This window comes from Salmo trutta, chromosome 1, assembly GCF_901001165.1.
Source record: "Salmo trutta chromosome 1, fSalTru1.1, whole genome shotgun sequence".
NCBI lineage: Eukaryota > Metazoa > Chordata > Actinopteri > Salmoniformes > Salmonidae > Salmo > Salmo trutta.
The window spans coordinates 7,507,292-7,530,483 of record NC_042957.1 but is presented as its reverse complement, the minus strand read 5'-3'; the positions used below and the strand labels follow the sequence as shown (position 1 = coordinate 7,530,483).

The window sequence follows — 23,192 nt, the reverse complement described above, 5'->3', positions numbered from 1 at the left end:
CAAATGCATTTAGGCCGTAGGTCACATGCAGTTTTGGGGAAGCTACTCTGAAACAAATTGTTTTACCAAGCTACCAATTACTTTACACTGGAAGAAATTAAGATACACCAAAGCTACCCTCAAGGAAAATATAGTTAACTAAACTAAAGCTACTTTGAATAAGTAGTTATAAGTGATCATATGTACATCTGAAATGCCAATGATCACAAATTGTTAGAAAACACATCACTTTGGGCTCATATGTTAAATTAATGTGTAATTTAGCCTATTAAACACAAAAACTATATTTCAAGGGAGAATTAGGCCTGTCTAATGCCGAAAAAGTAATAAATCGTATTTTCTTTTTTGCATAAAAAGTAGTGTGTAGTTCCAGTAGTTAGCTACACCCCTACATGGCAGAGAAGTCATTAAATACTGATAACACTACCTAGATTTGAATTTAGTTCAACTACCACCAAGCTACTGTAAAATGTAGTTGAATTACTACTTGAACTACATGTAGTTCGCTACTCCCCAACACTGGTCACATGGAATATGATTGTAATATATGAATTGGTAAAAAGGTGGCGCCATCTTAAAATAACCTCATATACGGGCATTCAATTCATATTCAAACGGTAGTAGTACAGCACATCTGTGTGTGTGGATTGAATCGCAAATCCAGGCGTTCTCTCATTCATATCATTGCAGCACAGACCTCGGCGCCTCTCTAGTGAACTCACAACGGCTTCTAGCGGACAAACTTGGAATAGCAGCAGGGAACACATTTTTTTTCTCTCCAATTGACTGACTGAGCATCCTCTCACAAATTCCTGAAGCGCAGTCTGGTAAATAAATAAGACCATATTTTCGCTATAGGAATTGATTCGCCTTTCCATATTAATCCAACTTTCCCCATAAGAAAATAAAACTGATAATCAGTTACCTATTTTGGTGAGACCACTTTTGATAAGCAAGTGTAAGAATGAAGCATAAACTTAATCAAACATGAGCAAAAAAAGGTATAAAAATAGAGAATATTATTATTTTTATTTTAAAATTTACGAGAACATTTCAGACTGGTTAGTAAACCAATAACCGGAAATGATGTTCTAATAAAGGTATGGATCCGGTCATGGAATTTGGCCTCTGGAATGTGGCGCGTTTTTTCCCCGTGTGCGCTTCTGTATGGGACTCAGTGCGCTCCAGCGGCTCGACTTGCTGTGAGGTAAAGACCATAAGCTCATCCCTTTTTCATTCCACCGTCTGATTGGGCGAGACGCGTTCTTAGGAATGTCATGAAACTATTTAAATAGTACTTTGTCCCCTGGCTTTACAGTTAGGTTCTTAGTCAGATACCAGAGAGAACATTTGCCGTTCAATTAAAGCAACACAAGAAACGTACTTTCTGCATCTTATATCGGACTCCTTTCCATTAAAAATTAACAAGAAATTGTTTTTATCTTGTGGATTATTATTGGATTTCCATTTTTATTTGGATTTGACTGTTTCTCTCTGCTGTTTTCATTCAACAGGTGGGTTAACAATATTTCGATTTTCTTTCAACGAATATTTTTCAAATATTGTCTTATTATAGTAAATAATAATATGCGTTTGGATTATTGTTTATTATTATATTTAAATGTTATGTGTAAATATTAACTTTTGTGAAAAGCGGTTGACATTATTTGCTATTTTTCATAGGGAAAAACCAGAGTTTCACCATGAAGTTGACAGGAATATTTCTGCTGTTGATGCTTTTGACCTGCGAGAGCATACGAGTTGCAGGTGAGATGCTTACCTGATACTGTATGTTTGTCTAGAATTAACGGAGTTTCTAACGCTTCAATTTAAAACTCATTGAACTTAAAACTTTAAATATATATATATTAATATCCCCTTAATTTATTGATTTGCATTGGACATGGATTAACATTGAGATAACTTTAGAGTTCATTCCGCACAACGAAACTAATCAATTCCAAAGACATGCAGATAAAGACTAATTGCTCCCACTCATTCCCACGACCCTCCCACAGAGAACCGAGACGACAATAGCGTGTACGACCTGTTCGAGCTGGTCCAAGTCTCCAAGAAGAACCACGGAGTGACCCTAGTGAAGGGCGACGACCCATACAGTCCCGCCTACAAGATCCTCAACCCGGACCTGATCCCCGAGCTCCCCGAGAGCTCCTTCAGGGACCTCATCGATTCCATCCATGCCGAGAGGGGCTTCCTCCTCCTGCTTAACTTCAAGCAGTTTAAGCGGACCAGGGGCTCCCTCTTGACCGTGGAGAAGCGGGACGGGTCCGGAGCCGTGTTCGAGATAGTCTCGAATGGAAAAGCGAACACCCTGGATGTGGTTTTCTCCACCGTTAATAAGCAACAGGTGGTCTCGATAGAAGATGTGGACTTGGCGACGGGCCACTGGAAGAATATTACGCTGTTCGTGCAGGAGGACCGGGCGCAGCTGTATGTTGGCTGTGAGGAGGTGAACACGGCGGAACTGGACGCTCCCATCCAGACCATCCTCACTCAGGAGACTCCCGCCACAGCGCGCCTCAGGATTGGGAAGGGAGCGGTGAAGGACCGGTTCATGGTAAGTGGAGCGCGCAGAGCACATGACGCATGGTATTACGCATAATGGATACAGATCATATAAATTATCGAGTTGTTTTAGGTGTTAATAAGTGTTTAATTTAGTATTGTGTGACACTTAAATTCGTAAAAAAATTATGTGCATAAAACCTATAGACCCATGCATAAAAGTTATACAGTACACTATATTGGAAACCCTTGTAAATTATCCATAAAGTCCAATATTTGTTGCGTAAATGTCGAGTGATAGTGACTGCAATACTAGAGCTAAAATGGCCATTGATTCTTGCAGGGGGTGCTCCAAAACGTGCGCTTTGTCTTTGGAACCACTTTGGACGCGATTCTGCGCAACAAGGGATGCCAAAACTGTAAGTAGCCTAATTCTGAACAGAAAGCATATTTGCGTGTTTATCCATGCATCACTGGTTGTTATTCTAAAGCCACCAAGCCTTCTATAAGACATGTGCATGACTGTTTAAGAGCCTAGTTAACTGTCATGGGAAAGTTGCTAACAAAGTCACGTTTATGTTGCCATGGGAAAGCTGACGTTTACAAGCACTTCAATGCCTCCTCGGGGCTTGGCACATTAACTCATTAACTTTATTGTGACTCAAGATAGTATGAGGCTGTAATGTTCTGTAATAACCTGAGTGTAATTACATATCATCCACCCTTATATCACCAATGAGCCCTGGGGACAGTGTGTCTGTTGTGGTCTGCTGTGGTCTAGTGGGTATTGCCATTACAGTGTACAGTGCTCTAAACAGTCTCTCTTTTTGTTTCTCCCTTCTTCCCTCTCCCTCCCTCCCACCCTACTCTGTCTCACTCCTTTTCCCCTGTCTCCCTCCCTCCCCCCTCGCTTCCTCTCTTTCCACTCTCCCTCCCTCTCCCCTCTCCCTTCTATCCCCTCACTCTCCTTTCCCCTCCCTCTCCCTCCCTTTCTCTCTCTTTCGCTCTCTCTCCCTCCCTCCTTCTCACCCTCCTCATCTCCCTCCCTCCCTCAGCTGTTCTGACTGATGGGATCGTCCTTATCGAAGACACCATCAATGGGTCCAGCCCTGCCATTAGGACAGACTACACTGGCCACAAAACTAAAGGTAAACACAACTGCTGCTGCTTATTATTATAAACCCTGTATAAACCCTGTATAAACCCTGTATAAACCCTGTTAAACTCTCCAGAAAAGGGTTCCATATACAGAATAGAACAGCATAGAATAGAATAGAACAGCAAAGAATAAGAATAAAACAGCATAGAATAGAATAGAACAGCATAAAATAGAATAGAACAGCATAAAATAGAATAGAACAGCATAGAATTGAACAGCATAGAATAGAACAGCATAGAATAGAACAGCATAAAATAGAATAGAACAGCATAAAATAGAATAGAACAGCATAGAATTGAACAGCATAGAATAGAACAGCATAGAAGCATAGAACTATTAGAAGAAAGTAAAAGGATTCTATTCTATTCTACTGTCAAACAGTTGTCTGTTGCTGTAGGGAGTTGAACATTAGTCTGGAAGCCTTCATGTACATTGATAGTGAAACTGTGTTTCCCATAGAATTCATATATCTCTATGGTGTTTTCCCTCCCTCCAGACCTGCAGATGATCTGTGGGTTCTCCTGCGAGGACCTGGCTGGCATGTTCAAGGAACTGAAGGGGCTGGGAGTGGTGGTGAAGGAGCTGTCCAATGAACTGCGCAAAGTGGTGAGAAAACACAACTTAATCCTGGAGCAGACTCCTTCCTGTCTGTCTGTCTGTCTGTCTGTCTGTCTGTCTGTCTGTCTGTCTGTCTGTCTGTCTGTCTGTCTGTCTGTCTGTCTGTCTGTCTGTCTGTCTGTCTGTCTGTCTGTCTGTCTGTCTGTCTGTCTGTCTGTCTGTCTGTCTGTCTGTCTGTCTGCCTGCCTGCCTGCCTGCCTGCCTGCCTGCCTGCCTGCCTGCCTGCCTGCCTGCCTGCCTGCCTGCCTGTCTGTCTGTCTGTGGCATGATACTCTGCAACAAACTGTTTGTCAGTCACTGCATGTGGGCCTTGCTTAGCATACTGGCCTACCAGCACCAACTCTGGCAAGTCTGTCAAACTGCATGTTAGTTCATGAATTAAATCAAATTAGATATGCTTTTCTAACTAGTTCTCATTTGGAAGGATTCTTAATGCTAAACCAGTGTGAGGTGGTGACAATCATTCTCAAACACCTGAATCTCTTTTTCGAACCACTTGGGCTATTGAGAACTGAAGAGTGTAACTGTGTGAATTTGAAACCTTTTCTCATCCAGTATTCATATCAGAGTGTATGCTTCCTTCCTTCCTTCCTGTCTCCTTCAGACGGATGAGAACAAGCTGTTGATGAACAGAGTGGGGATCCACAGTGGAGTCTGTCTGCACAACGGCATCGTCCACAAGAACAAGGCCGAGTGGACCGTCGACGACTGTACCGAGTGCACTTGTCAAGTAAGAGCCGAAGTCGAGAGAGTTTGTGTGGATGGGGAGGGTAGTGGGGTAGTGTGTGTGTGTGTTTTATGTGTGTGTGTGTGTGTGTGTGTGTGTTTATGTGTGTGTGCACCTACGTTTGCACTCTCAGACAGGCACTTCCAAACACACACTCAACCCCACTCAGCAAGCGCCCGCTCGCTACTCAAGACCTGTCTGTCATCTGGACAGTAATTGGGTTGGAGGAGGAGACTGGCATCAAGCCAATAAGCCAACAGTGGGTGCTGTAGTGAAGTGACCATGCATGGCCCACCACTCTAGTGAACAGACAGCCTGAACAGGCCCCCTATAGGCCATGGTCAAAAGTAGTGCACCATATAGATAATAGGGTACCTCCTCATCTCTTCTCAGCAGCTCCTCGTCTCTAATTACCTCTCAGCTCTTCTCAGCAGCTCCTCGTCTCTAATTACCTCCTCATCTCTTCTCAGCAGCTCCTCGTCTCTAATTACCTCTCAGCTCTTCTCAGCAGCTTCTCGTCTCTAATTACCTCTCAGCTCTTCTCAGCAGCTTCTCGTCTCTAATTACCTCTCAGCTCTTCTCAGCAGCTTCTCGTCTCTAATTACCTCTCAGCTCTTCTCAGCAGCTTCTCGTCTCTTATTACCTCTCAGCTCTTCTCAGCAGCTCCTCGTCTCTAATTACCTCTCAGCTCTTCTCAGCAGCTCCTCGTCTCTAATTACCTCTCAGCTCTTCTCAGCAGCTCCTCGTCTCTAATTACCTCTTAGCTCTTCTCAGCAGCTTCTCGTCTCTAATTACCTCTCAGCTCTTCTCAGCAGCTCCTCGTCTCTAATTACCTCTCAGCTTTTCTCAGCAGCTTCTCGTCTCTAATTACCTCTCATCTCTTCTCAGCAGCTCCTCGTCTCTAATTACCTCTCAGCTCTTCTCAGCAGCTTCTCGTCTCTAATTACCTCTCAGCTCTTCTCAGCAGCTCCTCGTCTCTAATTACCTCTCAGCTCTTCCCAGCAGCTTCTCGTCTCTAATTACCTCTCAGCTCTTCTCAGCAGCTCCTCGTCTCTAATTACCTCTCAGCTCTTCTCAGCAGCTTCTCGTCTCTAATTACCTCTCAGCTCTTCTCAGCAGCTCCTCGTCTCTAATTACCTCTCATCTCTTCTCAGCAGCTTCTCGTCTCTAATTACCTCTCAGCTCTTCTCAGCAGCTCCTCGTCTCTAATTACCTCTCAGCTCTTCTCAGCAGCTTCTCGTCTCTAATTACCTCTCAGCTCTTCTCAGCAGCTTCTCGTCTCTAATTACCTCTCAGCTCTTCTCAGCAGCTTCTCGTCTCTAATTACCTCTCAGCTCTTCTCAGCAGCTCCTCGTCTCTAATTACCTCTCAGCTTTTCTCAGCAGCTCCTCGTCTCTAATTACCTCTCAGCTCTTCTCAGCAGCTCCTCGTCTCTAATTACCTCTCAGCTCTTCTCAGCAGCTCCTCGTCTCTAATTACCTCTCAGCTCTTCTCAGCAGCTCCTCGTCTCTAATTACCTCTCAGCTCTTCTCAGCAGCTCCTCGTCTCTAATTACCTCTCAGCTCTTCTCAGCAGCTCCTCGTCTCTAATTACCTCTCATCTCTTCTCAGCAGCTCCTCGTCTCTAATTACCTCTCAGCTCTTCTCAGCAGCTCCTCGTCTCTAATTACCTCTCATCTCTTCTCAGCAGCTCCTCGTCTCTAATTACCTCTCAGCTCTTCTCAGCAGCTCCTCGTCTCTAATTACCTCTCAGCTTTTCTCAGCAGCTCCTCGTCTCTAATTACCTCTCAGCTCTTCTCAGCAGCTTCTCGTCTCTAATTACCTCTCAGCTCTTCTCAGCAGCTTCTCGTCTCTAATTACCTCTCAGCTCTTCTCAGCAGCTCCTCGTCTCTAATTACCTCTCAGCTCTTCTCAGCAGCTCCTCGTCTCTAATTACCTCTCATCTCTTCTCAGCAGCTCCTCGTCTCTAATTACCTCTCAGCTCTTCTCAGCAGCTCCTCGTCTCTAATTACCTCTCAGCTTTTCTCAGCAGCTCCTCGTCTCTAATTACCTCTCAGCTCTTCTCAGCAGCTTCTCGTCTCTAATTACCTCTCAGCTCTTCTCAGCAGCTCCTCGTCTCTAATTACCTCTCAGCTTTTCTCAGCAGCTCCTCGTCTCTAATTACCTCTCAGCTCTTCTCAGCAGCTTCTCGTCTCTAATTACCTCTCAGCTCTTCTCAGCAGCTCCTCGTCTCTAATTACCTCTCATCTCTTCTCAGCAGCTCCTCGTCTCTAATTACCTCTCAGCTCTTCTCAGCAGCTCCTCGTCTCTAATTACCTCTCAGCTCTTCTCAGCAGCTCCTCGTCTCTAATTACCTCTCAGCTCTTCTCAGCAGCTCCTCGTCTCCAATTAACAACATAATTGAAACAGAGCTTCAGCTTAGACAAGTGGCCCACAGACAGGAAGTCACAGAGAGCTACTGTATTCAATAAAAACTGCTCCAGGCAAATCTGCTCTGCCAGCAGTATCACCTTTCTGCTCGTAATCCCCTTGGCTCTTGGGCTCTCTTGATCTGTGAATCAACTGGCCAGGATGCTAGTATGCTTCATTAGACAGAGAGATTGAACATTCTGTCCATCAAGGCAAACTAATGTCCTGCTTTTGGCAGGTAGGTTTTAGTTGTTGTTTGGTTGTCAGTGCCCAGTCCAACCCTCCACCGACTGTTTGGCCGTATTTCTACTACCCTGACCCAGTGGGCAGGTGCTGGTTGGTCCACAGGAGTCTCTTGCTCCAGCCACTGATCTTCTCATTGTACTGACCCAAATTGGTCAAGGTGCAGAAAAGGGGGAACTTACTGTTATGTCATTAACTTCCTGATTCCTTACGATTCTTTGTCTCCCGCCCTTTTTGTAGAACTCTGCCACCGTGTGCCGTAAGATCTCCTGCCCCCTGATCCCTTGTGCCAACGCCACCGTGCCCGATGGAGAGTGCTGCCCACGCTGTGGAACACGTGAGTTCCAACCCTAGAATTACAATGATTGCTTCTGATTCTATGGTTCTATTTGTGTGGTTCCAACTCCATACAATAAGTAACATACCTGCACAAAGGTTCACCTCACGTTCAAGGAAGTCTGTATACAGTATTACGAACCAGAGGTTTATTCTATTCTAAAGCCATTAATAGTCTGAGCTGTCCTTTAATGTCTTTAAGACAAACAGGTCATTTAAACGGCACTCCATTTACTGCCATGTACTCGGATTCCATTTGCCAAATAAAGTATGAAGCCGCAACAATTTTCTCAGTGTAAAAGTTTCTGCTTGTGGTCTCTGCAGTCCAATAGCTCTCTCATTGTCTCCCTCTCTCCCCCTCCCTCTCTCCCTCTCCTCTCTCCCTCCACTCCCTCTATCTCTCCCTCTCTTCCTCCCTTCCTCCTCTCCCTCCCTTCTCTCTCTCTATAGCGAGTGACTATGCGGAGGATGGATGGTCCCTGTGGTCTGAATGGACCCACTGTTCCGTGTCTTGTGGGCGGGGAATTCAGCAGAGAGGCCGCTCCTGCGACCGCATCAACAACAACTGCGAGGGAACCTCCGTCCAAACCAGGGACTGCTACCTTCAGGAGTGTGACAAACGCTGTGAGTTCAGTATTCTATACACATTAAAATCTACCAACCAAATCACATTCATCAATTGTCACACAGAAACTTGTATTGCGTACTTTTATCACCAACTTGTATTGATGGTGACAGAAACGATAGACCTGCACCCACATCGAAGTATTCAGCTGCAAATCAGCCAGCTGTGACTCCACAGAGCAACAATTCTCTTAACCTGTTTTGATTTAACATTGACCCATAACCAAGCATCTCATTGATCCCTGACCCCTAACCTCTGCTCTGTGACCCTCCAGTCAAGCAGGACGGTGCCTGGAGCCACTGGTCCCCCTGGTCTTCCTGCTCGGTCACCTGTGGGGCGGGTGTCATCACCCGTATCCGCCTCTGCAACTCCCCCACACCCCAGCTGGAAGGCAAGGACTGCCAAGGAGAGGGAAGACAGACTGAGAAGTGCACCAAGTCACCCTGCCCAAGTAAGTACCATTAGTCAAGGGTTTTAAGAACAAGACCTGGGTCACGTCATTGTGATCATTTGACATTAGTCAAAGGCATTATCATGCACCTCACACCCTGAAATATTTGTAGTCAAATGAACATCCTCTTTTCATGTGGTACCCTGTCAGTTAGCCTCAATTGCAGTCTGTATTTTTTTCCTTGTTTGGCAAGTCAACAATCAAGGAGTTGGCTATTGCAGAAACAAAGATGGCATTGCAAAATGCCCTACCATCATGAAGAGCACCACAGTCACATCTGTATTGAAACCTCTGTCTCTCTACTTCCCCTTCAGTCAACGGTAACTGGGGTCCCTGGTCGCTATGGGATACCTGCTCTGCCACCTGTGGGGGAGGAGCTCAGACACGTAAACGTCTCTGCAACGACCCCGCCCCTAAATATGGTGGTAAGGAGTGCCAGGGTGACCCCAAGGCCACTCAGCTGTGCAACAAGAACACCTGTCCCATCGGTGAGTAGCAATGGATGTGTCCGAAATGGCACCCAATTCCCTGTATAGTGCATTACTTTTGACCAGGACCTATAGGGTAGTAGTGCACTACTTTTGAACTGGGCCTATAGGGTAGTAGCGCACTATATAGGGCATAGGGTGCCATTTCAGACGCAGACAATTTTTCTTAAAACTTAAGTACAGTGAATGATTACACAAATGTTAGGTTTTAGACAGTTTTAAGGTAAGAATAACACTGTTAAAACTATTACTTTTAATGCTTTTAATGATTTTAGGGCTTATAAAACACTTTGTTTTACACGTATAACTTAATACTAGTACTTAAAGCAGTCAGTACACAGCACTTACAAGCTCATGTCTCTGTCCTCAGATGGCTGTCTGTCCAACCCTTGCTTCCCTGGGACCAAGTGCACCAGCTTCCCTGATGGAACATGGAGGTGTGGAAAATGCCCCTCTGCTTACTCTGGTGACGGCATCAAGTGCAATGACATTGATGAGTGCAAAGAGGTTCCTGACGCTTGTTTCGTGTTCAATGGAGTACACCGCTGTGAGAACACTGACCCTGGCTACAACTGCCTGCCCTGTCCCTCACGCTACTCTGGACCTCAGCCCTTCGGCAGGGGAGTGGAGGAAGCCACCGCCAAGAAACAGGTTAGTACTGGTGAAGTGGACAAGTGCTGTGATGATGGTCCTCTTAGACCGTAGCACTGGCCTCAGCTGATTTAGAATTTAGAATTTAGAATTTAGAATTAGGAATTTAGAATTTAGAATTTAGAATTAGGAATTTAGAATTTCCAAGATCATAGATTGCTTTAAAAAGCTAAGCTTTTCTCTGTCCCAATTGTTGCCCTCTGTAAACAAAGGCAGGGAGGTTATCCACAATATTTCCTGTCTCGTCTGATCAATTCTTCACTTCCTCCCCCTCCAGGTGTGTACACCACGTAACCCCTGCCTGGATGGGAGCCACGACTGCAACAAGAACGCCCGCTGTAACTACCTGGGACACTTTGCCGACCCCATGTACCGCTGTGAGTGTAAGCCTGGCTATGCTGGAAACGGACACATCTGTGGTGAGGACACGGACCTGGACGGATGGCCCAACCAAGACCTGGTCTGTGTGGAGAACGCCACCTACCACTGCAAAAAGGTATGCAGAGGCCTGACATGTGTAGGTCCTTGAAAAGGCCCAGCTTGCTATTTAACTAGAGAAGAACTCACATCCCTTTTAATGTGCTGATAATGACTATTACACAAATCAATAATGTTCTACAGAAAATACACGAGTGGTTCGTTCAATGTCCGACAGGACTGTTCATCGTGTGCATTGTTTGGCCTTATCTTTTGTAGGACAACTGCCCCAACCTTCCCAACTCAGGCCAAGAAGACTACGACAAGGATGGTGTTGGTGACGCTTGTGACAACGATGATGATAATGATGGTATTGCTGATGACAGGGTAAGTGAGGAAGTGATTACCTCATTCATTCATTCAGTAATTGAAGGTCTCATGTCCCCACCCCTTACTGAGACAAATAGAATGAATATTTATTCAGGTTATGCTACCTCTTGGTTAGTCTGTGTGTGTGTGTGTGTGTGTGTGTGTGTGTGTGTGTGTGTGTGTGTGTGTGTGTGTGTGTGTGTGTGTGTGTGTGTGTGTGTGTGTGTGTGTGTGTGTGTGTGTGTGTGTTCAGTCTTGGCAGTGGGCCATGATTGTGGTTTTACATTCATCATTCATGCTGTGAAATAAAACAACTGAGCAGAAAGCAAGTGTTTATTTGCCCTCAGAGCCAAACCTCAAATTTCAACACAGAGGTAACACTCTGAATGAGCCGCAGTGTAATATGCTAGTCCTAACCTTATATTTGGGACGGGGCCTAAATATAAGACTCACTTTCATCCACCCTCTCTCTCTGCAGGGTACACAGACCACAGCAAGTTAAAAGCACATCTGAAATGAATATATCATGTCAGATATGTTTTCCTGAGCAGTGAACACTGGGTTTATTATTCTAGAAACTGAACTGTGCCCTCTCTCTCTCTCTCTCTCTCTCTCTCTCTCTCTCTCTCTCTCTCTCTCTCTCTCTCTCTCTCTCTCTCTCTCTCTCTCTCTCTCTCTCTCTCTCTCTCTCTCTCTCTCCCTTTCTCTCTCTCTCTCTCTCTCCCATTCCCTCCCCCTCCCTCTCCCTCTCTCTCCCTTTCCCCCTCTCTCTTTCCCTCTCTCTCTCTCCCTTTCTCTCTCTCCCTTTCTCTCTCTCCCTTTCGCTCCCTTTCTCTCCCTTTCTCTCCCTCTCCCTCTCCCTCTCCCTCTCTGCCTACCTCTAATTCTCCCTTCCCTCTCTCTCTCCCTTTATCTCTCTCTCTCTTTCTCCCTTTCCCTCTCTCTCTATCTCTCTCACCCTTTCTCTCTCTCACACTGTCTCTCTCTCTGCTTCCCTTTCTCTCTCTCTGCTTCCCTCTCCTTCTCCCTTTCCCTCTCTTTCTCCCTTTCCTTCTCCATCTGTCTCTCTCCCTCCCTCTCTCTCTTTCTCCCTCTCTCTCTCTCTTCCTTCCTCTCTTTCCCTCTCCTTCTCTCTCTCTCTCGCCCTCTCCCATCCGTCTCTCTCTCCCTTCCCCTCTGCCCCCTCTCTCTCTCTCCTTCTCTCATTCTCTCTCCCCCTCACTCTCTATCCCTCCCCCTCCCCTCTACCCCATTCCCTCTCTCTCTCTCTCCCTCGCTCTCTCTACAGGATAACTGCCCATTCGTGTACAACCCCAGGCAATATGACTATGACAGAGATGATATTGGAGATCGTTGTGATAACTGTCCCTACAACAGAAACCCTGACCAGACCGACACAGACAACAACGGGGAAGGAGACGCCTGCTCTGTGGACATTGATGGAGATGGTGAGACTCAAACTTTGCTTAGTTGTTCCGTATTTTAATCCTGTTCTGTATAATATTGGTGCTATTGATTGTCTCTTACAAATCATCTAGGCATCAACTCACTACGAAGAGCACAACAGAGGTACAAAACACAATCATAGAGAACAAATCTGTTCTTCAGTACAAAGGTCCTCAATCAGCTGTCTGAGGCACCAATTCACCAACATTTAGAGATTTTTTTGAGATTATTCCACAAGTAAGGTGAAAAAACTAAAAAACTAAAAGCAGATTTACTTAACTCAGTGGAGACTGAAGGTATCTCCTGAGTTAGGCATCCCTGAAACAGGGTCTGGTAGCTCGTACGTCTGTATGTTAATAAGGAAGTAAGGTACAGCGGAGGTTTGTGCAAGAGGGCTTTATAAACAAAAAGAGTGCAATGCATCGATCTACAAGACTTCAAAGAAGTACTTTCTGATACAAAAGAAAGCATTCAATTACAACAACGGGTAGTTTTCCTCACCTTCCTCATCTTATCCTGAATAACAACAAGCGATTGGTCCAACAGGTATTCTGAATGAGAAAGACAACTGTCCGTACGTCTACAACGTGGACCAGAGAGACACTGACCTGGATGGTGTGGGAGACATGTGTGACAACTGTCCGCTGGAACACAACCCTGACCAGGTGTGTGTACTTACACACACACACACACACACACACACACACACACACACACACACACACTCACACTCACGCTCACGCTCACGCACACGCTCACGCACACGCACACGCACACGCACACACACACACACACACACACACACACACACACACACACACACACACACACACACGGGTAGCTGTAACGGGTAGCTGTAACGGTTAGTTGTAACGGGTAGCTGTAACGGTTAGCTGTAATGGGTAGCTGGAACAGGTAGCTGTAACGGGTAGCTGTACCGGTTAGCTGTAATGGGTAGCTGGAACAGGTAGCTGTGGGTAGCGCTAGACTGTTTCACTAGACTGTATCACACTAGACTGTATCACTAGACTGTATCACTAGACTGTTTCACTAGACTGTTTTACTGGACTGTTTCACTAGACTGTATCACACTAGTCTGTATCTTACAACAGGATTCATCTAGGGGGAAATGGGAATATACACAAATCCAGTCCCTCCCTCCAGTCCTCCCTCCAGTCCTCCTTCCAGTCCTCCCTCCCCTCCCTACCGCTTTTTTTATCCCTCCATCGCTGCCTTTCTTTCCTCCTTCCTTCCCTTCCTCCCTCCATCCCGCCGTCCCTCTCCTCGTGCGAGACAGTAAAAACTCTTTGTACTGTGTGTAGTCCTGCCAAGCAGCAGGAGCAGGTGATTCCCGTCTGCAGGGGAATGTCTAGCATGTTTCAGTCTGTGGAAAGACAGGCCTACTGGTGTTAGCAGAGCAGATGGGAGATGGGAGGATAAAGGAGGACAGGAGGGAAAAGAGAGGAGGAGGAGGAGGAGGAGAGAAGGGATGTTTTTAGTGTTGGTTGATTTTCAGGAGATTAAAATCGATACCAGAATTATCTTGGCAGGTTTAAAGAGGTGAGAGTGATTGGAGTCCATTATGAAAGGAGGGGGGGTGAGGAGTGGGGGAGGAAGAGTAGAGGGGGAGGGGGAAGGATGAGTGGGGGACGAGGAGTGGGGGAGGAGGAGGAGTGGGGGAGGAGGAGTAGAAGGGGAGGAGGGGGAGGAGATATTGAAGAGATGATTGGTTGAACAGCTGGTACAGCTGGAAATAAAATGATTGGAGTACAATATGAAAAGATGGGGGGAGGAGGAGTAGGGGAGGAAAAGGAGGAGATATCGAAGGGATGATTGGTTGAACAGCTGGTACAGCTGGAAATAAAATGAGCATCTGCGAGTAAGTGTCATCATAATTGCTACCATTAGTTGCCCATAGGCATAGATCTAGGATCAGCTCACCTTCCCCATTTCTTAAACCTAAGGTATACCATTAGTTTAGAAAGCACAAAACCTGATCCTAGATCAGTGTCTAATGACACTTCACCCAACTAGGAGAGGAACACAGCACTTATCCCATATCAGTGTCCACCAGACTGGTGGATCTAATCTAGTCTTCTCACCGCTAACATCAGCTAGCATGCTAACGTCAATCTCCATTTACCTCTACAGGTTGACTCTGATGACGACCGTGTGGGAGATAAGTGTGACAGCAACCAGGACATCGATGAAGACGGCCACCAGAACAACCTGGACAACTGCCCCTACATCCCCAACGCTAACCAGGCCGACCACGACAAAGACGGAAAAGGAGATGCCTGCGACCACGATGATGACAATGACGGGATCCCAGACGAGAAAGATAACTGCAGACTGGCCTTCAACCCTGACCAGATCGACTCCGATGGTGAGTGGATCTAGAAGAGAGGAAATCTTAAAAGCAAAATATAGACTGAAATCTTTAGCATAATCTTTAGAGTTGAGCACCCTTTTCAACTGATCAATTGGCTTAACAATTAGGTGGTTACTTGAATCAGTTTTGTTAGTGCTTGTCTATAACAAACACCCTTTGCATCCTATAGCTCTTCAAGACCAGGCTGGATGACCATGGACATGCATGATATCAGTGTTAATCTACTTAATGCTAAGACATGTTATTTATCAAGTCTTCTATCTCTTCCAGGTGATGGTCGAGGAGATGCTTGCAAAGACGACTTTGACCAAGACAATGTGCCTGACATCTACGACGTGTGTCCGGAGAACTTTGACATCAGCGAGACGGACTTCAGGAAGTTCCAGATGGTTCCCCTGGACCCCAAGGGAACGTCCCAGATCGACCCCAACTGGGTGGTCAGACATCAGGGCAAAGAGCTGGTCCAGACCGTCAACTGTGACCCTGGCATTGCTGTTGGTGAGTGGATTGCTTGGATTGGTTGGTTTGGTTGGATGGGTGGGTGGGTGAGTAGATGGATTGATTAATTGGTTGACTGGTTGGTGGATGGCTTGATTGATTGATTCTATGCTTTGGGACATCTCAAAATAACCCAACCCTAACTAAAAAGACCATCCTCTCACTCTCATCTTCTCTGTTTCCCCGTTCCCAGGTTTTGATGAGTTCAACTCTGTGGACTTCAGTGGTACCTTCTTCATCAACACAGAGAGAGATGATGACTACGCCGGCTTTGTGTTTGGCTACCAGTCCAGCTCCAGGTTCTACGTGGTGATGTGGAAGCAGATCACACAGACCTACTGGAACAACAAACCCACCAAAGCTCAGGGATACTCAGGACTGTCAATCAAGGTGGTCAACTCCACTACTGGACCTGGTGAGCACCTCAGGAATGCTCTCTGGCACACTGGTAACACCCCAGGACAGGTAAGAAATTACCCCTATCGTCTTGCATGCCTGAACACATACCCACACACACATGGGGAAAAACCATTGGGAGTATAGGGTGACTATGCTATCTAACTTTAACCCTCTGTTTCTTCTTTCTTCTGTAGGTGAAGACTCTTTGGCACGACCCTAAGAAAATTGGCTGGAAAGACTTCACAGCCTACAGATGGCACCTGATCCACAGACCAAGAACAGGACACATCAGGTAAACCCTGATGCCTTGGCCTGGTAGAGATTTATGAGATTGAGAATGTCTACACAAACACCATGACTTACTTCACTTAAAACTTTTTACTCCTTGGAGAACATTGGTTAAACTGCTTATAGACTTTCCATAATGGCTGTGTTTGTATCGTAACATAGTTTATCTCACAAATCTTCTTATTGCATCTTTGTTTCAGAGTGGTCATGTACGAGGGGAAGAAGATCATGGCTGATTCTGGGAGCATATATGACAAGACGTACGCAGGCGGAAGACTAGGCCTCTTTGTCTTCTCACAAGAAATGGTATACTTCTCAGACCTCAAGTATGAATGCAGAGGTAAGGAACAAGGAACTTTCTATATCTTACTATAACTCCAACAGCAATTGTTTAGTGACATTTCTTTCACAATAGACCTATGTGAAGTACCTAACCACAACTTAACGCTTTCTCTTAACTTAATGCCTAGCCTTGTGTCCTTTGTGTTTTTCTTTCCAGATGCATAATTGCACGGAGCAAGAAGCTCTTGGAACAATGCACCTTTCTGTATAAATATGAACAATATGTATTCAGATGAAAAGTCCAGGGATTGTTTTTTTCTGCTCCTCTTTCTTCTGCGGCACGCACACTGGTGGGACCGAGGGGTAGGGCCTGGTGTGGTCAGCCTCAGGGTAAATTGACACTGGTTGGACAGAGAACCATTTGCTTTGCCTGAACGGGAGACCGACCAATGTTACCAACCAACGTTACCAACCAACGACACCGACCGGCCGATATCTCTCTGATCTTAAAGACCTCATTCAGCTCTGCGCAGGAGAGGCTCCCCATAGTCGACTATGCACTTCCAAACCTTTACATCTCTCTCTCTCTCTCTCTCTCTCTCTCTTTCTATCCATCTCTCTTTTTCTGGAATGGACGTCCCAAAGAAAGACTATGTGATGTTCTGTTTATAAAAAACAGATCTACCCGGATGTAGATTCTGAACGATACGACTCTGAGGAAGTGTTTTTTTTTTGGCTCAGAGGAGGAAGAAAGCAGTAAGACTTTTTTCACTTTAAGTTTTGTAAGGAAAGGGCTTGTGGCCATTGAAAGTCAGCTGCGTAACAACAAGATATGGAGGGACGGTAAACTTTGTGTGGGTGTATGTACGTTTATGTGTTTAAATAAGAAGAAAGTGCTTGCTTTTACCCTTCTATATGCGTACCCTTAGAGAAAAGTGTTTCCGAGACAAAGGAAAACAAACCGAAATTAAAATGAGCCAAAATATTTTTGGTCAAATACAGGATTGCTTGTAGGCTTTTATGGCTGGCATTAGATTGATACTGTGTTTCAGTTGAAAGTGAACACAGTATAACTCAGGGTAAGATGGGAGTGACCATCTTAGCATTGCAGAAATGACATCAGAGGGCCATGTGGAAAAGAAATGACATCAGAGGGCCATGTGGAATAGAAATGACATCAGAGGGCCATGTGGAATAGAAATGACATCAGAGGGCCATGTGGAAAAGAAATGACATCAGAGGGCCATGTGGAAAAGAAATGACATCAGAGGGCCATGTGGAATAGAAATGACATCGGAGGGCCATGTGGAATAGAAATGACATCAGAGGGCCATGTGGAAAAGAAATGACATCAGAGGGCCATGTGGAAAAGAAATGACATCGGAGGGCCATGTGGAATAGAAATGACATCAGAGGGCCATGTGGAATAGAAATGACATCAGAGGGCCATGTGGAATAGAAATGACATCAGAGGGCCATGTGGAAAAGGGCATTTCCAGAGCCAGTAAGTCCAAGACATTCTGTCTATTAAGAAACGTGTCATTATGAACATTAAATGTTACAAATATTCAGTATGTATTTATTTTCCAAAATCTAAAATGATACAATTTTGGGTAAGATTACAAAACGGGGGATCTCCCTCATCTTTAGAGGCTTTACACTTGAAATTTAATTTATTAACTCTTGCCTACAGTGTAGGTACCAAACAATTAAAATACTTTGAGAACGTGAGAGATTCCCCCAGTGTTCCAACGAGTCAGTCAGTCAGACTGGTGTCTTTGGTGTCAAACGTGGGATTCTACTCTCCCCCTCTCTCTCCCTATAAGGAAACCATTATAGGGATTAGAATTCAGCCATGGTTAGAGCTAAGGCTCCTGAATCAGTGTGGTATGTATGGTTAGAGCTAAGGCTCCTGAATCAGTGTGGTATGTATGGTTAGAGCTAAGGCTCCTGAATCAGTGTGGTATGTATGGTTAGAGCTAAGGCTCCTGAATCAGTGTGGTATGTATGGTTAGAGCTAAGGCTCCTGAATCAGTGTGGTATGTATGGTTAGAGCTAAGGCTCCTGAATCAGTGTGGTATGTATGTGTGCCTTTTCTTCTGAGAGAGATGACAAAATAAAGGAACTCTTTGATCTACAAATATTACCTCATTGCTGTTGTATGATTCATTTGATCAAACAAAAAAGTAATTTTGTTAATTTTATGCTTACAGAATACAAATGGATCGACATCTTATTGCTACTGTAGCATGAGTCTGTACATAGTATTACTGTTCTTATCCAACACCCCCCTGCAGTAAAATTAAAACATTTTTTACACATATTTGAATTTTTGCTTTCATATATGTCCTTTGTCCAGTGCTCTTTTTAATGAATAAGTTATTATTCTGTTTAGTTCTGTCTTTGCTGTTCTGTGTGTGAGAGGTCGATTTGTGTAGATAAATGCTATTTAAATAATTTATCAGGGTTCGTTGCCTGATGAAGGGGGCGTATCCGTATGTATAAACGGTTTGCACACTGACGCAAGGATGTTCTGGTCTTTATCGTCTTTACTTTTCGCTTTATCGCTATTTTTACGATTTTATCATTCTTTTCTGTACAATTTAGTGATGCTTGTTGTCTGTAAACATTTTTGCTTAGTTGTACAATGCAACAAAAACAAAATGCTGTTTTTATCCATAGCAAATATTTTGTTACATACTTCTGAAACAATAAATAGTTGTTCAAATCCACGCTCAGTCTGTATGTGTTCACTACCAAGTCATACTCAGTCTGTATGTGTTCACTACCAAGTTGTTGACTGAGTTGATGAACCACATTGCACCCATTACATTGTCCTCAAACAACGTCTATTCTTGACTGCCCATTACATATCTCATATTCTATTATATATAATGGGTGGTTTGAGCCCTAAATGCTGATTGGCTGACAGCCGTGTTACATCAGACCGTATACCACGGGTACACTCTAATTACGTTGGTAAACAGTTTATAATAGCAGTAAGGCACCTCAGGGGTTTGTGGTATATTGACTCCATGTTGCGTCGTGCTTTAGAACAGCCCTTAACCGTGGTATATTGGCCATTTACAACACCCCCTCTTGCCTTATTGCTTAAATATATACTGCATAAAACGCTTTTTATAAAGTCTAAATATAGTATATGGACATTGGCTGTGCAGCTAAGTAAGCTAAAAGTCCACATGCAGAACACATTCAGGTGACACCATGAACATCAACAGAAGCCCAGATATCTGCCTCAAAGTCAATGTTAGGCCCCTGTTTAAATAGGGCTGTGTCTACATACTGTCTTCTCTGTCCCTGTTAAAGACACACATGCCATCCTCAGAGGGACGTGAGGAATGTAGCTTGGTTCCTCTGTTCCTAGCCTCGATCTGTTTAATGAACATTGAAAGTCACTGTTAGCACGGACAGATTGGAAACCTCCAAGTTGTCTCTCTTTGTGGTGATGAGTGGTTGATTAATCTCCTGTATAGACATTACAGTAACTTCTGCATGCGTATGTCAATGTTTTGGTGGAGACTAGCTTTCTGAAGACGAATAGGTTGAAAAAACAGCCTCTCAACCCCTTCAGCATGGTATTCTCCCAGAGTCACAGGGTGCGTCCCAAATGGCACCCTATTCCCTATATACTGCACTACTTTAGACCAGTGCCCCAGATGAAAAGTAGTGCACTATATAGGGTGCCATTTGGGACTGAAGGGTGGCCCGTATTTCAGACCACCGGTCTACTGGCCCTGCGATAGAAGCACTGCCACATAGCCTATACAGAGTAAACAGCGGGTATGTCAACTTGTCCAGTAGTAAAATAATATATACATATGCAGTGTGGGGTGAATCCTGTTTTCCAGTTTTACAGAATTTCCAATTGACATCATTATAGCAACTTAGAGAAATTGCCTATATACTGTGTAAAAAACAGTCTGTATATGGTTTATCCAGGCTTAAAATACAATAAGGACCCGTAAAATTGTTCCACCAAAGTTTTTTGCCAAATTTCCCATTGACATCCATGCATGACATACAAAGGTTAGGAGGCAGGATTTGACACCTCTGTGAGGAGAGATCTGTTCAGAAAAACATCCATAAGTCCTTGTGATCATCAAGTGTATAGAGTGGTGACCTACAAACTGTCTTGGCTAGCCCATCTGCATGTAAACACCAACCGTTTAGGTTAGGTTAGGGTGAAGAAGTGCACTCCCTTGCTGATGGACACTACCATTACATGCCAAGCCCTCAATTCATACCTCTCCACATTTTGTTGTCTTACAACCTGAATTCAAAATGGATAAAATAGTTGTTTTTTACATATCTACCCATAATACCCCATAATGACAAATTGAAAAAGTTTTGGGGGGAAAATGTATTTGAAATGAAATGCAAAGAAATATATAACTTACATAAGTATTCACACCCCTCAGTTAATTCATGTTAGAATCACATTTGGCAGCGATTACAAATGAGTAAGTCTCTATGAGCTTTGAACACATGGATTGTACAATATTTGTCCATTATTCTATTTAATATTCTTCAAGCTCTGTCAAATTGGTTGTTGAACAGTACTAGACAAATATTTTCAGGTCTTGCCATAGATTTTCAAGCTGATTTAGGTCAAAACTGTAAGTCAGGCACTCAGGAACATTCACTGTTGTCCTGGTAAACAACTCCAGTGTAGATTTGTCCTTGTGTTTTAGGTTATTGTCCTGCTGAAAGGTGGATTCATCTCCCAGTGTCTGGTGGAAAGCAGATTAAACCGGGTTTTCCTGTGCTTAGCTCTATTCCGTTTCATTTTTATCCTGAAAAACTCCCCATTCCTTAATGATTACAAGCATACCCGTAGCATGATGCAGCCACCACTATGTTGGAAAATATGGAGAGTGGTGCTCAGTAAAGCATTTATTGTATTTTCCCCAAACATAATACTTTGTATTTGCAACAAAAAGTGAATTGCTTTGCCAGATGTTTGCAGTATTACTTTAGTACCTTGTTGCAAACAGGATGCATATTTTGGAATATTTGTATTCTGTACAGGCTTCCTTCTTTTCACTCTGTCATTTAGGTTAGTATTGTAGAGTAACTGCAATGCTGCTGATCCATCCTCAGTTTTCTCCTATCACAGCCATTAAACTCTGTAACTGTTTTAAAGTCACCATTGGCCTCATGGTGAAATCCGTGAGCGATTTCCTTCCTCTCCAGCAACTGAGTTAGGAAGGACGCTTTGTAGTGATTGGGTGTATTGATACACCATCCAAAGTGCAATTAATAACTTCATTATGCTCAATCAGTGTCTGCTTTCTTTTTTACCCATCTACCAATAGGTGCCCTTCTTTGCGAGGCATTCGAAAACCTCCCTGGTCTTTGTGGTTGAACCTGTGTTTGAAATTCACTGTTTAACTGACGGACCTTACAGATAATTGTATGTGTAGGGTACAGAGATGTTAAACACTATTAATGAGTTCATGCATCTTATTATGTGACTTGTTAAGCACATTTGAACTTATTGAGCCTTGCCATAACAAAGGTGTTGAATACCTATTGACTAAAGACATTTCAACTTTTAATTTGTAATTTATTTGTTGAAAAAAATTACAACATAATTCCACTATGACATTATGGGGAATTGTGTGTAGGCCAGTGGTATAAAAATAAAAATGTAATCATTGGATCCCACTTCCTTTACCACCTCAGAGTTCTATGCCTTGGGAGCATTGTATGTGATGGAGCTACATATGTCTGTTTGTGGTCATAAGGAACCCACTGTATTCATCCAACTTAGAATGACATTTAGGATAATATTATTAATATAAGTGGGGATCTAAAGATGTGCTCGATCTTGTCAGGAACTTGTTTTGGTCTGGTAATAATTTTCCGAACTTGCAGTGACATTGAAAGATTAAAATGGACATAAACTTCAACAGTTTATTCAGACGATCAGCGCTATAGAGAGTTGGAAAACTTTGTTGGGAAACGTGTTGCCAATTGCACATTTGTTTGTAGAGCTTTTCAAGATAATAGTTGATGAAGTGACTGTATTGTAGTGATTACTTGTGTTGCACCAGAATAGCTTTATATCATGGCTACAAACCAACAGCTTTGAATGCTACAATCCCTGTGGCAGGTGGCCTAGCGGTTAAGGGCATTGGGCCAGTAACTGAAAGGTTGCTGGTTCGAATCCCTGAACGACTAGGTGAAAAATCTGTGCGTGTGCCATTGAGCAAGGCACTGAACCCTAATTGTTCCTATATGTCACCTTGTGTAAGAGTGTCTGCTAAATACAGATTATGTCAGGCCTTGTGATATAATCCAAAATCACACAGTCTCCTTGGTTACTGCTCTAAAGCCTCCTTCCCTGGATGCAGAACAATGGGTTTTACTGAGAGCTTTGGCCAGTAAGGGAAGCTTTACTGTGGTTGCATTGCAAATGCAACCTACTCCCTATATAGTGCACTATATAGGGACCCTGGTCAAAAGTAGTGCACTATATTAGGCCCCTGGTCAAAAGTAGTGCACTATATAGGGACCCTGGTCAAAATTAGTGCAACGCATAGAGAATAGGCTACCATTTGGGACGTATGCTGTTAGTTATTTATGACAGTCTGGCCACTCGGTTTGAACCAGGTTGAACCGAGTTAACTTTTCCTCCAATAATATTCTGCTTCCTGTTTGGGTTCACCAGGTGCAGTTCGCTCAGGGTTCATAAGTCACGTGGCTAATCTCTGTCAGGAATCCTCTTATTGGCCAACTCAAACGGCTCAAACCGAGTGGCCAGACAGTCATAAATAACTCATCTGCAATTCATAGAATGGGAAAAAAAGATGAGGAATCTCTGCCTTTACATTAGTCTCCATCCA

General features: G+C 44.1%; 1 protein-coding gene across 1 annotated transcript; it reads left to right on the top strand.

Annotated features, from left to right (window-relative positions):
- The first annotated feature begins 1,295 nt into the window (after nt 1–1,295).
- On the top strand, nt 1,296–19,055 carry LOC115156330 (thrombospondin-1). Its single transcript, XM_029703841.1, has 22 exons — nt 1,296–1,514; nt 1,684–1,767; nt 2,019–2,578; nt 2,870–2,945; nt 3,582–3,674; nt 4,182–4,291; nt 4,908–5,033; nt 7,922–8,018; nt 8,468–8,641; nt 8,917–9,093; nt 9,408–9,581; nt 9,952–10,232; nt 10,510–10,728; nt 10,929–11,036; nt 12,307–12,466; nt 13,011–13,129; nt 14,616–14,850; nt 15,127–15,354; nt 15,548–15,819; nt 15,948–16,045; nt 16,242–16,381; nt 16,541–19,055. Exons 2-22 carry the CDS (start codon nt 1,704–1,706, stop codon nt 16,546–16,548), a joined length of 3,519 nt encoding a protein of 1,172 aa, XP_029559701.1. The 5' UTR covers nt 1,296–1,514; nt 1,684–1,703; the 3' UTR covers nt 16,549–19,055.
- Nucleotides 19,056–23,192: the final 4,137 nt, after the last annotated feature.